This window comes from Coturnix japonica, chromosome 13, assembly GCF_054131305.1.
Source record: "Coturnix japonica strain WE chromosome 13, WE-NBRP24, whole genome shotgun sequence".
Lineage (NCBI taxonomy): Eukaryota > Metazoa > Chordata > Aves > Galliformes > Phasianidae > Coturnix > Coturnix japonica.
In genome coordinates this window covers 15,108,004-15,124,812 of record NC_140675.1, presented here as the reverse complement: position 1 = coordinate 15,124,812, position 16,809 = coordinate 15,108,004, and the positions used below count along the sequence as shown (strand labels likewise).

At 42.9% G+C, this 16,809-nt stretch overlaps 1 protein-coding gene across 4 annotated transcripts; it reads right to left on the bottom strand.

The window, feature by feature from the left end:
* Positions 1-838: 838 nt before the first annotated feature.
* On the bottom strand, positions 839-14,290 carry NDE1 (nudE neurodevelopment protein 1). 4 transcript variants are annotated; one of them, XM_085514144.1, is made up of 10 exons: positions 14,235-14,290; positions 12,920-13,050; positions 9,921-10,055; positions 9,404-9,557; positions 7,483-7,631; positions 7,022-7,158; positions 5,806-5,985; positions 4,641-4,732; positions 2,990-3,117; positions 839-2,086 (listed from the first exon to the last, which is right to left on the bottom strand). In XM_085514144.1, the coding sequence occupies exons 3-10, from the start codon at positions 10,004-10,006 to the stop codon at positions 1,993-1,995; spliced, it is 1,020 nt and encodes a 339-aa protein (XP_085370270.1). In that variant the 5' UTR covers positions 10,007-10,055; positions 12,920-13,050; positions 14,235-14,290; the 3' UTR covers positions 839-1,992. The 4 variants fall into 4 exon arrangements, with proteins under 4 accessions (XP_085370270.1, XP_085370271.1, XP_015732249.2 ...); XM_085514145.1 differs by having other exon boundaries at positions 4,647-4,732; XM_015876763.3 differs by lacking the exon at positions 12,920-13,050.
* Positions 14,291-16,809: the final 2,519 nt, after the last annotated feature.

Genomic DNA, 16,809 nt, shown 5'->3' with positions numbered 1-16,809 from the left:
ACTCAAATATCTTTCTGAGAACATCTACTGTAACTGCTAGAATGAAAAACTGGTATCTTCTAAGTGATTGCTTTTGAAAGAAGAGCTGTACATTCAGATGAAAAAAAAAAGTAGAAGCCTAGAAGTATAAATGTCAACATGTTCAAGAACTGGCTATTAAGCTCATAAGTCTGCACATGCGCAAGCAAGGAGATGGAAGAAGTCAGACTTCAATAAAATGGTCTTAAGCACCGCTACTTAAATTAGAACTTGTAAACTGAACATCATGCCCTTCTGAAAGGCCTTCACCTGGATAATTCACAAGCCTAACAGTCCAGTGGTTAAAACACTACCTACCACCTGACTTTCTAAGTCTCTGCCTTACATCAGTGCTGACTCCCAGTCTGACCAGAAGTTAACCTGCTCACTAAGCAGGCAAATTCTGACAAGATCATACAGAACACTTGTCTTGAGTCATCAGGCTACGCGGTCCACTGAGTTCATTGGACAGCACAACTAACAAAGTAGCTCGTGCTATAGCTCCTTATGGGTAAGAAAAGAGTGCCAACTATGTCTGACAGAAGAGGACAAAAACAGTAAAACAGATTGCAGGCTCAGTTAAAGATTTGAAGAGAGTAATGCCAAGTGCTGTCAAAATCCTAAAGGCATCATTAGCTATGGCAGTAACACTCCTTAGAGTAGGAAACCAGGTGAAGAAAGAAATGTAGAAAAATCTGCATATAATTTCAGCAAACAATGTCTCTTTAGGCTTCATTGATAAGAACCAGCTAAGAAACTGATGACAAATACATATGTGGTGAGCACGACAACTTGCAAAAAAAAAATTCAAAGTGAACAATTAGCATTCAAATACGCTTTATTCTGCTCCCTAGTTAAGCCAACTTCATACACGGCTTGAATAATGGGAATGGTCTGTGGTTATTTCCTATTCCAGAGAAGCAGATGCATCAGTAGTTTTTACATCATTAAAAAAAAAAACAACAAAAAAAATATGCATCTTGTCATGTAAATTTCTCCCTCTCTCCCCAGATATAAAACATTTTATCTATTATTGCTTTCATAAGTGCAAGCTTCTCTAATGTGTACTAATATTGTGAGTCTACTTATTAAAAAAAAAGTAGTGTATTTCTGTAGGGGAAACACACCAACTTAAAAAAAATATAACTCACTATTCTGACATACTTGACCAGCAGAAAGGACTTTTCAAGCTAAAAACATTGCTAAATTAGTAACAGCTGAAACAATCTTATTAAAAAAAACAGAGATAAAATAAGTTCACAAATACCCAAGGCACATTAATAAAGGGAGGTTTGGAAAGTAGTAAAACCCACTTATTAATACATTAGAACTAAATACTCAGACAACAGCCAGGCTTTATGGGTCACAATATAGCAAAAGCATATCTATAGGTAATCCAGGGCAAAAGTTCTCCATCACCCAGGATCTCCTGAGTACCTTAAGTATTAAGCATTCCTCACCTTTTATCTGCTCTTCAAGGTAAATCATTGCTTACAAAGCTTTAACACTAGGCAGAATTTCACATAGCGAGATTCTGACCAGCAAGCAACCCACAAAGAACTGCACAGTTTCTCCACAGAAATACACCTGTCTCTACCTATAACCACTCCTCTAACTTTGGTGACTGCACCAGAAAGCCAGAATATTATGGGTGATTTCATTAACACCAAAAGCCAAAGCCCAAACAGTTGCACTAGGAACTTGCGGTAGGTAAAGGGACAATAGCTTTAACCGGCAGTATCAAAGCAGGAGTTATTCACAGCAATGAATACAGGAAGAAATTTTATGTCCTGTGCTGCTAGGCAATGTTGCTTCAAACTACCCACATAACTCAGCATAACAGCCAGAAGGGCAAAGCTGTAAGATATCATTATCAATAGTAGCTTCTTTTTCAGGCCTCACCTACTCTTATACTTCTGTCTGATTGCAAATTGACATTCAAGTTATATGTATATTAGATTTTATTTTTCCGTTTCATAGCAGCATCTTAACAACATTTTGTGAAGGATGGTTCATCGGTCCTGGAATATTTGTAGGTCTTGCTCGAAACTCCAGGTGATTCACTAACCTGCAAATACAAAGTAGAGTTTAGAGCATTCCTTGCTCAGTTTTAGCATCTCAATCACAGTGACTGGTCATTTACAAGAATGCAACACTAAGACAGAAAAGCCAACAGATTTAAAAAAAAAAAACAAAAAACAACAGTCTGAATATCAAGTGAGCCTGTAACTTAATTAGGCTAAGTTCTCCACTGTAAAACAAGGTACCATTTCCCACTGAGCAGTGAGAGGCTAGATTTCACAGGAGTTAGAATTTCAGTTATTACAGTAATAGATGTGTAATCACCTATGGGAATACGCAAACATATGGCCCTTGAGGCTTTCTTGTAGGTTTCTCCCCAGGCTGCAATAGCAAGTACTACATGGAATATTCTTTCCACACGACAACTTTAAGCATTGTTTAACAGGACAAATGAGCATTCCCAGATCAAGGGTCTGGCTGAGTAGTTGCATCTGCAATAATCTGTACTATAAACACTGAGAAAACTTGAAAAAAACACCCAAAACACAACCACACAGTATAAGATTGGCATGGCATAAGTACTGAACTCTAATTTGCAATAAACTTACAAATTTCCACATTTTGGGAGTGGGAGGAAAGAGATAAAACCAGTTCATTAAGTAATAGCTTTTGTCAGCTGCTTCCTGGAAATACATCTTAGCAACCATAAAGCATGCAAATGAGTCAATCCACTATTTGCTTCCCCCCACTTCCCCAATTCTCATATGGATAAAAATCCTAACTGTGACAAGAGAAATCCCCATATGCCAAAATGTTGCCGATTCATCACTGCACAAGAACAAAGCATAAACCAAACCAAGCCAATAAGGATGAGCTTCCTCTGTTGTACTTCCTCACATCTAAGCACTGGAGTTCTCACTAAAACAAAACAGCTGAGAATGGCACAAACCCTGTATCACACAGAGGCTGACAAGGACTCATGCGTGTTTCAAGGACATCTCCCTTCATGTACTTGGTTCTGTCTGGGGTCTGGTCATACACAAAGTTCCGGCAGGAGGCAAGTTTGGACTCCAAAGCCTGAGGGAAAGATAGATAAAGTATAATATCACAAAATGTCATTTTGACACAAAAATTGCACAGAGTGTGGAATATTTATTTATTTATTTTTAGTTTGCTTTAAAATGAATTGTCTAGTAGAGGAACCTGCAGATTCTTAACATCAACACTGTATACATATGTACTTAATATCATTAAATGCTTTTTGGAACTATCTACTCCCCTAAACTTACATTAGGTTGTACGTACTGGGCGGTACACCAGAGCCACAGATACCCTATTCTCTACCACATGTTCCTTTCCTAGATGTCACCGCTAAGATAATTTTCTGCTGTATTAGTTCCACAAGTCAGCCCTTCAACTCATACAAATGCTTGTGCCAACGCAACAAGCACTGGAGCATGGGGGAAAAGACAGGAGGAAGTTATTACATAACTTCCCCAGCATCATCACTATTTTAAATGTCAAACTACATAGCATTAACTCATCAAGGCAATAGGTCCTACTTAAAAACACAACTGGAGTATTAATGAAAGCTTTATCAGAAGCCACTGGACAGCAGGCATCAGCCTGCTTTCTTCTCCGCCCTCCAACAGAACAGATTCCCTCATCATTTACTCACAGAATCACAGAATTACCCGGGTTGGAAGGGACCTCAAGGATCATGTAGTTCCAACCCCCCTGCCTAGCAGGGCCACCAAACATACGCCTTTACTAGATCAGGTTGCCCAGGGCCCCGTCCAACCTGGTCTTGAACACCTCCAAGGACGGGGCATCCACAACCTCACTGGGCAGCCTGTTCCAGGACCTAACCACCCTTCTAGTAAAGAACTTTCCCCTAACATCCAACCTAAATCTTCCCTCTTTTAACTTAAAACCATTTCCCCTAGTCCTGCTATTGTCAGCCCTTTCCAAGAGTTTACTCCCCTCCTGGCAGTAAGTTCCCTTCAGGTATTGAAAGGCTGCAATGAGGTCACCCCGCAACCTTCTCTTCTCCAGGCTGAACAAACCCAACTCCCTCAGCCTGTCCTCATAGGGGAGGTGCTCCAGCCCCCTTAACCTTTTATGTGGCCCTCCTCTGGACCCTTTCCAGAATCTCAATGCCTTTTTTGTACTGAGGGCTCCACACCTGGACACAGTACAACAGATGGGGCCTCACAAGAGCAGAGTAGAGAGGGACGATCACCTCCCTATCCCTGCTGACCACCCCTCTCCTGATGGAGCCCAGGATCCCATTTGCTTTCCGGAACTCAAGCCAGTCTGTCTTTTTCTGCACATATTCTTCCTGAAGTTTGGAGAAGAAAAGAGATCAGGACTCCACACATGTGTAACATCTCAGAAAAGCAGAGATGAGCCTTATTTGTTTCAGGCTTGTTCAGAAATATACAGAATCAAGGCCAAATTTCAAGGCTACACTTAACTAACTTGCTTCCTGAGATGTTCTTTCCAGTCTTGTCCAAGCACCAGTGCAGATATTCAGTCCTGGCTGCAGTTTCAGACAGCAATTTTTTGACTAGAACCTTTGCTATCAAATAAACACTTACGCCTACTTTTCGCAACAAGTCTCCCATGATGTTGAGTGCAGATATTCTGGCAGCAGGTGTGAGAGGGGTTGCACAATAACTGTCCTCAAAACCTACAGGGCAGGTTAAAGACATTACCAGTTGTTTAAAAACAAACAGAAACAAACAGAAAATCCACACTGACAAAATCAGAAGACTGCCTGGCATATAGAGCAGATGAAACATTAGTACCTTCACCTTCCTGTATTTGACCTTCAGATCTTTCACGTCCCCTAGAAATATGAAGCACTGACTCCCTGAGATAGCTCAAGTTACTAAGTCCTAAAATGAAGTCTCTAATCAAGCCATGGTTTACATTTCTAGCCATTTGTTTTACCAGCCTACTCCCCATCTCTATTACTGCAACAGGACCAAAAGTCTGTTCTCAGAGAGGGCCATCATCTCATTTTACAAGAAAAATTTCAATCCTTTTTCAAGGAAGTGAAAGTTCTTCCCACAAAATTAAGGGTACCAAAGCCTACAATCAAACTTCTTTAGGGCTTAACTGTAATATTCAGTCACCAGCATGTGACAGTACAACTCCTTGTTGTAATCTCTGATACACAGCTACACAAATTTCTGACTTTAAAGTACAGTGGAGATGGGAGTAAGTGTTGGGGGTCTGGAATACCCATTTTTTAATGAGCATTGATTATTTCAGTAACTGACTCTTTTAGCACAAAAGCAGATATAGTAATTTAGTACAGTTATCTAGGATGACTTGCCAGTGTCCTGCTGTTCCAGAGTAAAAGGAAGACTTCACTCTAATCACCTACCCTCACAAAGAAGCCTTTTCAAGTAATGGAAACACAGCATAAAGGACTACGCAGAAGTTTCTCCAAATCTTTTCCCTAAATTAGCCCAGTGTCTCTGGAACATTTGTGAACGAATAATCAAGTCCTAATATCTCATCTAGTCCCTTATAATTATTATTACTGGACTGTTCACATCAAGTGGAAATGAATAGTCTATGAATAAGCCCCCGAACTTGCAGTCAGTGAATACTGAGATCATGGTAATTGGATTTAGGCAGGTTTAACTGAAATACTCTGCTCTGCTCCTATTTTCACATTTATCCTATAGCCAGAATCTATCGTAAAAACAAGCGCATGACATAGCATTGCTGTGCTCGTTCTCTGTCACACACCTCTCCTAAATGTCGCAGGGGTGGGTATGTTGATCTTGCGTGCTCGGTACACAGAGGGAGTTGAAGGCAAAGATAACGATGCTTGAACTGCAGTGTCTGTTCTTTCTGTTTCCAGGCCAGTTCGCATTGGTGTTTTGGGTTTCTCCTGTTTCTGCTGCACTGCAAGCTCTTGCCGTAGATCTGTGAGGGAAGCAGCACAATGTCTTTAGAATCAGTATTCACTAACATAAAAAGCATTTGAAAGAGTCTGTTTTGCACATAAGATACTTCACCTCTACCAATGGAACCAAATCACTTATCCTTGTAAAGCCTACTCCAAGCACATACTCCAGAATTGCAGCTCAAGTTGTTTTTACAATATTATACAGTATTAGTTCAGTTGCTGTTATCCAGATTTAAGCTTCATACCATTTCACATGGCTTTCTTTGAGGCAGGTAATTAATACTTTCAGATGTTACAGACCAGTATGCAGAGGCACATCAAGATTGAGGCTCTGCAACTTGAATTATCTTGGCTACATTGCAGATCCCCACCAGGATGAGATCCAATTATTCCTACCTACTGCACTGCTTCCCCTTCTACCTTGGTATCCATATCAAGGAAGCCTAGACTAGGGCCAAGTGGAAACCACAACTATCAAGCCAAGCAACGGGGAACTCCTGTCCCACAGTGACTGTAGCTAGTACGAACCACTTAAGGTCATGGGATCTGAGCAGAGTTGGAAGTGTTACTTCAGCTCCACATCCACACAGTCTCCTTCATTTTCTCATCCAGTCTTACTGACATATTGAGGAACTAGCACACAAGGCTAACTGTCAAAGCTAACTGGAAGCCAGTCACAGCCCACCTGGTATACCATTCTGTCAGTGTTTCATTGACTCCTCTTTTCACAGGTGATGAAATAACAGAGGTTAATGGTTGCTGAAGAGGACCTTCACAGGTTACAAGAAGTCAGAAAGCACATGCCCTTAGCTGGACTGGCTCTTCTTTACACCTCTGGGCCCCAAACCATCACTACAGATTAGAAGACTAAAACAGACTCCAGCTCCTGTAAACTGCTCTATATCAAGTTCAAGGACTGAGGCAGACATATGTGAAGCTTCACCATTTTGGATGGCAAATTTAAAAGACACAAATATAAAACTTAAATTCTAAGACAAATGGATTGGACTGAACAAGTACAAGAGGGGAAAAATAGAAGATCTGCTGTCTAACCTCTAGCTTCATCTTTCAGACGTTGCACAGACTCCAGAAGGTTTTCTTTCTCATCCAGCTCACTCTCCAGAAAAGCATTTCTTTCAATAGCCTGGTTTAGGCGCTGCTCAAAATCCTCAAGAGACATTATAGCAGCTCTGAAAGAGAGTACACAAGATTTTATTACCAGAAATATAGGAACTCCCTCTCCCACAAGAGAAGGTAAAAATTTTTCGACTAGGATTTTTTGTTTTGTTTAATTTTAGCTTTATGAATATGAAATAGTGCAGTTGGAGCAACAGAAGGGAAAAAAATGCCATTTATAAATTTTCTTGAATACTTTCATCGCAACCATCAACTAGGTAGGTAGTTAGCTCAGGTTAGTCCAGAGCAACAATGCTAAAAAGCACAACATTACAAATTAGAGCCACCATATCTGCAGGACAGCACTGAGGTGATAGAAAGCATAGAAGACCGGTCACCTTTTTGCTCTTTCCAAGTCATCATTTGCTTGCTCAAGTTCTCGAATGTATTTCTGAAGTTGATCTTTGATAGCTTTTGTCTGTGCCAAGTCATCTTCCAGTGCAGAGATTTGCCTGTACCATTCTGAATGCTGCATTTCAAACTTTTCCTAGCCAAGGACAAATAAAACAGTGTATCAGGAACTTGGTATTGTCTTAGTCCCTTTAAAGGCAAAAATAAAATACAATAAAATAAAATCCTTTAAAGCACTTAGAGTATATTTAGAAGAGACACCAGAGGGGAAGGAGCTGAACTTCACCAGCACAAACCTCTCTCCAGTTATCTCTTCCAGACATGGTTAGCACCACGTGACAGCAAAAGCATCACACTCTACTACCTTGCCACTGGATCACTTCAACATACCAGAGACTTTTCTGAAGCTGTGAGATTGCTAGATGAATAACATTTCTGAGATTCTTATCTGTTTAGAATTTAACACACTTGAAGTCACTGAAAACAAATCCACATACTGGAACTTGAAAACCATAGCACATAGCTTATCACAGCTGATAATCTGAAGAGAGCTTCTTGCATATAGCACACAGACAAGGAGAAAGGAAAGAGAAACCCATTTAGAATTTATTAATTTCTACTTAGTTAAGTGTGGTGACATGTTGCCGTAATTCCTGATCCCTGAATGCACACATGCACGTTGGCTTTAAGATTCCCCACAAGCTCTAAGAAGCAGATTACTTTTAGCTAGCTTTTCACACTCTAAATAAGCCTTCCAAAGTATTATTTCCATTTCCAAAGTATTATTTCCATTTATACTCAAGGTAGCTTGAACTCCAGTTTCAGAGGAGTAGCAAGATGGTAAACTCAAAGATACAAACTGTGCAGACCTTATAAAGTTCACTTGTGTTAACCTAGATGTAGACACCAATCCTTGATGGGTTCAGTTAACATTGCTGCTCAATAGCTTCATGAGTTTAATGCTTTGCTCTTGAATTGACTCAGATAAAAGACCAGAACTGCAAGGTTTGAGCCTTTGTTTTCAGCCAATTGTAATAAACCATCAGCTGACATGACCATCAATGGGTCCTCTGTTCCTTCACTGCGGGCTGTTACTGCAATCTTCAGGCTGCACGAATAACCAATTGTTAAAATGTTCATTTCAAGCAGAATATGTTTTTATAAACTTATCTACCGTGAAAATTAAGTAAGGTTTTCTGAAACGTTTACTCTCTGTGTTGTAGAAGTTTTATGCCAGTTCCTACTATTTTCATTCCCAACTGCTTCGGCTCATTCACTGCCCTTTTTTCTCAGCTCTCACAGAAGAAGAAAGCAATCTATGCTCTCCTTAATCAAATGAAATGCAAGATTTTGTTGAATGGATAGACCTCCTCACTCATCAACTTCCATGGGTTTATGTGACTACAAGGAACAGAACAGGCCAATACTCCATGTAATAAGCAGAGCATTTAATATTGCTGTGCCACTGATAAAGCAAGAACTAAGATCAGTGTGACAGAACAAAGGCAGTTAAGTCAGGCACGGAGCTTTTATTGCCAAAAAGATTGTGGTTGGGGGTTAGAGGTGTGGAAATCACCAAGCTGGGGCTGTGGAACAGAACATCTCTTTATTCCAGAGAGGTTAAATTAAAGACTCAAGGAAACAATAGCTGAGATAAACATACACTCAGCTCTGTTCATGTGTGCTCTCTACTCTGCCACAGACAATTTTCTCCTGTTTCAAACCTACACTGAAACACAGCCACATTGCTAATAGGGGTTCAGGAACAACACTGAGATATTTAGAACTCTTCCAAGCAGATTACAGATAGACATTTCTCAATTTTTCCAAGCTGAATCTGCACACATCAGTCTCATTTACCTTCATGCTTAGGATACACAGCTACTGTATTGTATCATCCACTGTTACCTTAGCAGACTCCAGGTCCATTCGCAAACGATTGTTTTCTGAAAGAAGCTCTCTGTTTCTGGACTCTGTTTGCTGCAGCTGACTTTCCAGTTCAGCTTCATATTCTCGGCTCCCTTCTTGGAATTCACGCAGTTCCTCCTGTGTATTCTCAGCACTAGAACACAGTTCAGCAACAGAATTCACTCCCATGAATCAAAACAATTTCTTGTACGCTGGAGGAAGAAAATACTACCTGCTAGCACAGAAAGCCCTCTCCAACACACATAGTCCTACTCAAACTAGAGAAGGGACCAAAAGCAGCAGTGCCATGGCAGCACTAGTTCACTGCTCAAATAAGCATGAAGGACTTTGGGCTGATGTAGATTATGCTGAAACCTGTGGTGCTGCACTGCTTCTGCAGCTGCTCAACATAGTGCCACACAGGGAGGTAAATTCAAGGTAGTTCAGCTATTCATCTGGGCATGCACTGCTTATACATCTCATCAAACTGCTTCAAGGAATGAAACCACTGCCTTACCGCTGCTTGTATTTCACAGCCAACTCTTTCCAGTATCTGGCTTCCTCTTCAACTGAGCTGAAGCGATGCTCTTCCGAGTCTTCCATGGTAAATCCTCAGAGTTTAACACTTTATTTCATTTTTTGCCCTGGAAAACTGAAGGATCAAGCGTTAAGAACTAATGCAGTGAATTAACTTTTTATTCATTTCATTTTTCAATGTACAGTGGTGCACCACTCCTCCCAGGAACGTGGTGCATGCCTGGAGACCAAACTAAAGACCAGCTTCAGCAGCACTCTGCTGGATAGAACAAAAACATGAAAATCTCTACTGAATCACCACATTCTTTTCTCCAGGTTTCCCAAGGTTGCTGCACACCACATTGCCCACAGCAAGCATCTTCCCTCTGACTACGCAGTACAGAAGGCCAAATGTCAAACTTCAGCTACAGCTGCGCCAATGCACACAGAACACAGGTGATAAAGATCTCAGAAGCACCTCCAAATTAAGTTTGACTTCATCAGCCTTAGAGAAACACTGAACAAGAAACTTCCATGAGACACGAAGGTACTCAGGATTCCTCTGTTAACACTTGCAGGAGCACTTAAGATTCTTATGGACATACCTGCTGAACATGAGAAAAACAAAAAACAAAAAACACCTCTCATTACAGTAAAAAAAACTACTTGACTTAAAACCTGAGATATCAGAATGCAGATGTGGCTGATGGCCACAACATATTTGGATACATCAGAGAGCCATGGGAGAAGGGAATACCAGAAATTCCTAGGGAAAAGATGCTAGGAGCTCCACAGAGGTTCTAGTGGGATAGCATCTGGTTAGACTAGATGTACAGATAGATGCAGCAACCTAGTGAGCAATCCAGACCAGCCAGCAGTCCTTGTGCAAGCATAAGCACAGGCACACGTCACAGTCCCAAAAAGGAATGACACATACAAGAGCCATGTGGAAATTAAGCACCTTAAGTTGGTAACTCCTTCTTGAAATCTAATTAGGTACTATAATTAAATGCCTTCTGATGTGCATAATGTGCTCAAATAAACAGGTAACTAGCAAGTATCATTTTATATGAGGTAGTCTTGACAAGGGAGAAATATCAGTCATAAAGCTCTGGAAAATCTGCCAAGGGCAACCCTAAGTGAGGCAAAGATTCCAAAGGCATTACAAATTTAATGGACACCTCAGCAGATTGAGGATAGGGAGTCAATCAGGTCATGGCAACAGTTCTTCCAGCTAATTCTACACCTATGGAAAAAAAAATCATAACCCATATTCACACGTACTTCTCTGTAAAACCACCTGGTTTAGGCAGTCAATTTTCTGGTGCATCTCCCAAGACAAACCTGTGCTCCTCCCTGCTGCAGAGGACAGTTTCAAGTACTCAGAGCAGTCTGGTGATCAAAAACCCAATTCCTACATATCCAAGCAGAAGGAAAGCACAAGTTGTTTTCACAGCTTGTGATTTTTTCAGAAGGTTAATGAAGAGGAGGAAAAAAGAAAAGAAAAATGAATGTACATAAGGAGTGATTTTCCAAAGAGTATCCTTGCCTCTTATGAGGAAAAGTCAGACCAAGCACAATTAACATTCCTTACCTAGGACAGTTCACTATGCATCTATTCTATTTTTAAGTGAGCTGAAAGAGTACTTTTGATGTTAATGAGCATCCAACTTTTAAGGCACTGCAGACACTCACCAGACATTGCAGACAAAGCGTGAAGAAGATTAAATTCTTTTTTAAGAATGAAGGACAGGAGACACAAAGAAGTGATGTAGGTGCAATGAGAAATCAAGGACTGGTTTCCATCGCTGTGGTCAAATCACTACGTAAAAGAGTAAGTCTGAGATCCTTTTGGATGCTTAATTCTCTCCATACGTTCAACAGGAAATTTCTTTATTTAAAAAGCAGAGAATCCACCCAGGATATGCCTGACTTGGGTACATCAATAAAAATACACTTCAGAAGTCTCAAGAAAGGATTTCTTCTGATTTATGTAAGCGTAATAATAAAACCATTACCTGAGTCAACAAAAAGAAGTCAGACAAGGTGAAGAAGTGTAGCATTTCCTCCTGAAAGCTTTCAAACAGCCCTTTGGAACCAAATGGCCTGAAACTAACAGTTACTGTTGGTTTGTATCTGACTCTCACCGGTCTTTTTACACTGTGCTTTGGAAAAAGTGAGAGAATGCACTAATTTGTACCTTATAACACATCCCGAACAAAAGGACTTTAACTGAGTCACAAACATTATAAAAAGTCTGCAGAACCTGGTAATTTTCAGAGTAGCAGCAATTGATGTGCACAGCTTGTGCCCTTGTTAAAAAAAAAAAAAAAGATTAGGGACATGCTCAGGATGTCAGCCATTAGGAATACATTGTTTCATGGCTACAATTACTGAAGACTAGTTACAACTTAAAATTGGTTGTTAAACTGTAAACATAGGAAAGACTGGTAGACCTATGCTTATTCCACAGAGAGGACACAAGGCAGAGATTGTTCCACCACCATTCCATGCCACAGGCAGCTGCTTTTTTGCCTACAACATGCAAAGACAGCCTAGTAGATTTTCTCTCTGTACACCTGCACTGTATCCCATCTCAGAGGGATTTTCAAGTTTATCAAAGGTGAAATATACAAACTGAAAAATCTAAGTTTGGGGGTGACGTACTAAAGGTCCCCTATTAAAACAAACAAACAAAAAAACAACACATAAATCTCTCCTAAAAAGCTAACAGAAAGGGCATGGCCTTGATTCCCACCCACTACTATCCTCCCTACATCTTTTTGTCTTTTTAGCAGCTTAAAATCATCATGTAAACTGATTGGAAAGTAATTAATAAAACCAATTTGGAACTTTTCACTGCACAGATTCACTACGAAAAGGGAAGAACATGTGTCTGAATGAAGGAAGAGTTAATGATACTCTGCTAAAAACAGGTAAATGTGGAAAAAACAAGAGAAAGCCAAATGCTCCAGCATGCACTTGCTGGTTGCACCTTACTGGTTTTCACAAAGCCAGATGTGACATCTGGGATGCCAGAGTTCCTGCATGCAAGCAGCACAAGTGCTGGTTACAAACATAACAAAACCTCTACATCATACAGGAAGTGTCCAGGGGTGGGGAATGGAGATCTGCAATGAGAAAAACACTTCAGCATAATTGTCCCAGGAAGTTATGTCACACAAGTGACATCAGAATTGCATCTTTCTTAAAGAAGAAAAAAAAGAATCTTCACACAACTAAAATTACTAAAGAACCTTCAGTTTGGGAATCAGAGTCCTCGAGATCACGGGGATTTCAACTTAAAATCTGTTTCTATGCCAGAATAAGGAGCACCAAACCATCCTTGCATACCAAATATCTTTTTAATAAAGGAACGTTTTAACTCTGAGAATAACACTTGGCTGTCTTCATAGCTCCACCACATAGTTAGAGTGCATTCTTTATTTCTTTAATAAGAAATAAAAGAGAGAAAAAAGATGAAGAACAGCCAGGAGTAAAACACTATCATAAACACTGCACGGCAAAGACTAAGTTCTGCTTCACCTTAATTGCGAAAAGAAACCAAAGTCAGCTGATTGCTCCTGAAAAGCAGCTTTCCCATTGGGCCAAGGGTCTCCTCGTACCGCAGGACCCCTCTCCTTTTGTTTAAGCGGAACAAAAGAGAACCAGCATGAGAGAGAACGAGCAGAGCTCACCCGCGGGCCGGGGGCTGCTGTACCACAGCCCTGTTCCATCACAGCCCTGCTCCATCACAGCCCTGTTCCATCACAGCCCTGTTCCATCACAGCCCTGTTCCATCACAGCCCTGCTCCATCACAGCCCTGCTCCATCACAGCCCTGCTCCATCACAGCCCTGCTCCATCACAGCCCTGCTCCATCACAGCCCTGCTCCACCACAGCCCTGCTCCACCACAGCCCTGCTCCACCACAGCCCTGCTCCATCACAGCCCTGCTCCATCACAGCCCTGCTCCATCACAGCCCTGCTCCATCACAGCTCCGCTGCGTTCTATCTCCAACGCTCCTGCCCGATTTTCCAAGACCGTTTCTAAGTTCTCTCCGGGTCCGTTGACCTCGGAGTCCCGGGGCTCCCCGTTCCCACTCAGATCACGGAACCGTGGCGGAGCTGAGCCAGCACTCGGGCTGCGCTCCCACACTGCCCTCACCGCGGGGACCGCCGAGGCGTAGCGACGGAAACCGGCGTGAGGGCACCGAGGTCCCATTCCTGCCTCCTCTGCCGCCCCTTTTCGGCAGGAGCCCACCCCAGGGCTGCCTACAACCGACCACCGACCACCGCCCCCATCCCGCTCTCACCTCCACACACAGCACAAGCCGCGACACCCCTCACAGCCACCGCCGAACCCCGCACTGACGGACGCTGCGCTCCCTCAGAACAGCCCGGCCGCTCCCGCCGTCCCATTGGCTGTTGGTCACGCGCCTCATGTCGCTCAGCCAATCAGCGGCTCGAGAAACGTTTGGGAAGTTTTCGTTACTTTCAAACCGTGCCCGGCAGGTCCCGCCCCTCCCGCCTGAGGGTCCTTCAGGCCGGGCCGGCATCAATCGGCCACCGTCCCACAGCGCTGTATTACAAACGGTGATCAGTTCTACCTGGAAATGCTCTAAAAGAGAAGCTTCACTTCACATCGAGGCTTGATTCCCACAGAATCAAACCAAACATACACATTTACTAGATCAGGTTGCCCAGGAGACCCCATAGATCCCCATGGAGACCCCATAGACCCCATAGAGACCCCATAGAGTCCCCATAGAGACCCCATAGATCAGGTTGCCCATGGCCCCGTCCAACCTGGCCTTGAACACCTCCAAGGACGGGGCATCCACAACCTCCCTGGGCAGCCTGTTCCAGGGCCTAACCACTCTCCTAGTGAAGAACTTCCCCCTAACATCCAACCTAAATCTTCCCTCTTTTAACTTAAAACCATTTCCCCTAGTCCTGCTATTGTCAGCCCTTTCCAAGAGTTTACTCCCCTCCTGGGAGTAAGTTCCCTTCAGGTATTGAAAGGCTGCAATGAGGTCACCCCGCAACCTTCTCTTCTCCAGACTGAACAAACCCAGATCCCTCATCCTGTCCTCATAGGGGAGGTGCTCCAGCCCCCTGATCATCTTCCTGTCCCTCCTCTGGACCCTTTCCAAAATCTCCATGTCTTTTTTGTACTGAGGGCTCCACACCTGGACACAGTACAACAGATGGGGCCTCACAAGAGCTGAGTAGAGAGGGACAATCACCTCCCTATCCCTGCTTCCCGAGTCACGTTCTTCCTCAAAAGCAGCGTTCCTCCATTCGATCCTTTATTATTATAAGCCAGGAATGATCCCCGGTGACTGCAGCCATCAGCACAAGGACGCGGCGCTGTGTGAAATCCCACACTGCCTCACAGGCCCCGCAGTGGGATCCAGGCCAACAGTGGGATGAGCGAAACCAGGGAGCTGCTGTGCCAGCCCTGCTCCATTCCAGGGCTGAGTCTTCCCAAGTGCTCCAGCTGTGTTCCTATCTCTGGGTGTGCCCAGTGTTTGTATCCTGAGTCAAAACCAAAGCACACATACAGGTATAGATAGGCTCCAACCCACACATCACTGAGCAGCTCTGCTCACCCCACAGCATGCTGTGCTGACATCCAGAGCTACTATGGCTTTAGTTGAAAAGGATGAGCAAAGCAATTGTACTTTCAGGTCAGATATTCAAGTTAATTGTATTTTGAGGCTAGATGTTTAATAGAAGTAAACAGGGACTAATTGTCATACAACTATGAAAAGGAAATAAATTTGGTGTTTAACGAACTATTTAACAGCCATTTACAATCTGCTCAAGAATGTTTTGGGTGTGTAAGTTACATAAAATAAACCATGTGCCATCAAACTACATCCCCAGCAATTAAAAAGCCCATATACATATACACTGTTTACGAGTCAGGGACAACTAATGTTTTACTTCTATTTTTTTCAATAATTCTTTGAGGATGCTGTGAGTGCACAAAAGATATCTGAAATATACATGAACTTTTAAAATAGTTTTCACCTTGAAATGCTGGTAAAACACAGCAAAATCTCTGAGATTTCAGAGGAATCTGTTTAGCCTCTCGTCTGGCTCCAAAACAGCACAACAAATGCTGACAGACACCAGAGGCTCAGAGGTGCTGCTGTACACAAGCAATAAATATTAACAGAAAGATAAATCGAGGACTTGGACAAATATCACCGTGTCACTTACACTGCAAAGACAGCGCCGTCTGAGAAGGCCTGTACCCTGCTCTGTAACTTCCCGCCTCCTGAAGAGGCTCAGCTCCCTGAAATGGTTTTAAGTTAAAAGAGGGAAGATTTAGGTTGGATGTTATGGGGAAGTTCTTTACTAGGAGAGTGGTTAGGTCCTGGAACAGGCTGCCCAGGGAGGTTGTGGATGCCCCGTCCTTGGAGGTGTTCAAGACCAGGTTGGACGGGGCCATGGGCAACCTGATCTATGGGGTCTATGGGGTCTATATGGGGTCTATATGGGGTCTATGGGGTCTCCATGGGGATCTATGGGGTCTCCTGGGCAACCTGATCTAGTAAAGGTGTATGTTTTGTGGCCCTGCCAGGCAGGGGGGTTGGAACTACATGATCCTTGAGGTCCCTTCCAACCCGGGTCATTCTCTGTGATTCTGTGAGTGCCAAGAAACAAGTCCCGATTACGGACATTGGCACCATCCCTCTGCCCCGCTCCTCTGAGAGACCCTCCACGCCATGAGGTAACTCTGGTACCACATCACCCACCAGCCCCGCCCCCTCCCGCCCCTCTCTTCCCTCGCCCCCCCGCACTGTAAAAGCCACCGCCCCCGGCCTGGTGGGGAGGAGGAGGGAGTGGGGTGTTGTTACGGCAGCCGTCTGCACGACA

Bases quoted from the DNA above. Each gene is read 5' to 3' on its own strand.
- NDE1 (XM_085514144.1), bottom strand. From the start codon at position 10,006: ATGGAAGACTCGGAAGAGCATCGCTTCAGCTCAGTTGAAGAGGAAGCC. The intron at 9,558-9,920 runs GTAAGGCAGTGG...ACTGTGTTCTAG, and splicing joins GCTGTGAAATACAAGCAGCG to TGCTGAGAATACACAGGAGG. The intron at 7,632-9,403 runs GTAACAGTGGAT...GTCCTTGGCTAG, and splicing joins TGGACCTGGAGTCTGCTAAG to GAAAAGTTTGAAATGCAGCA.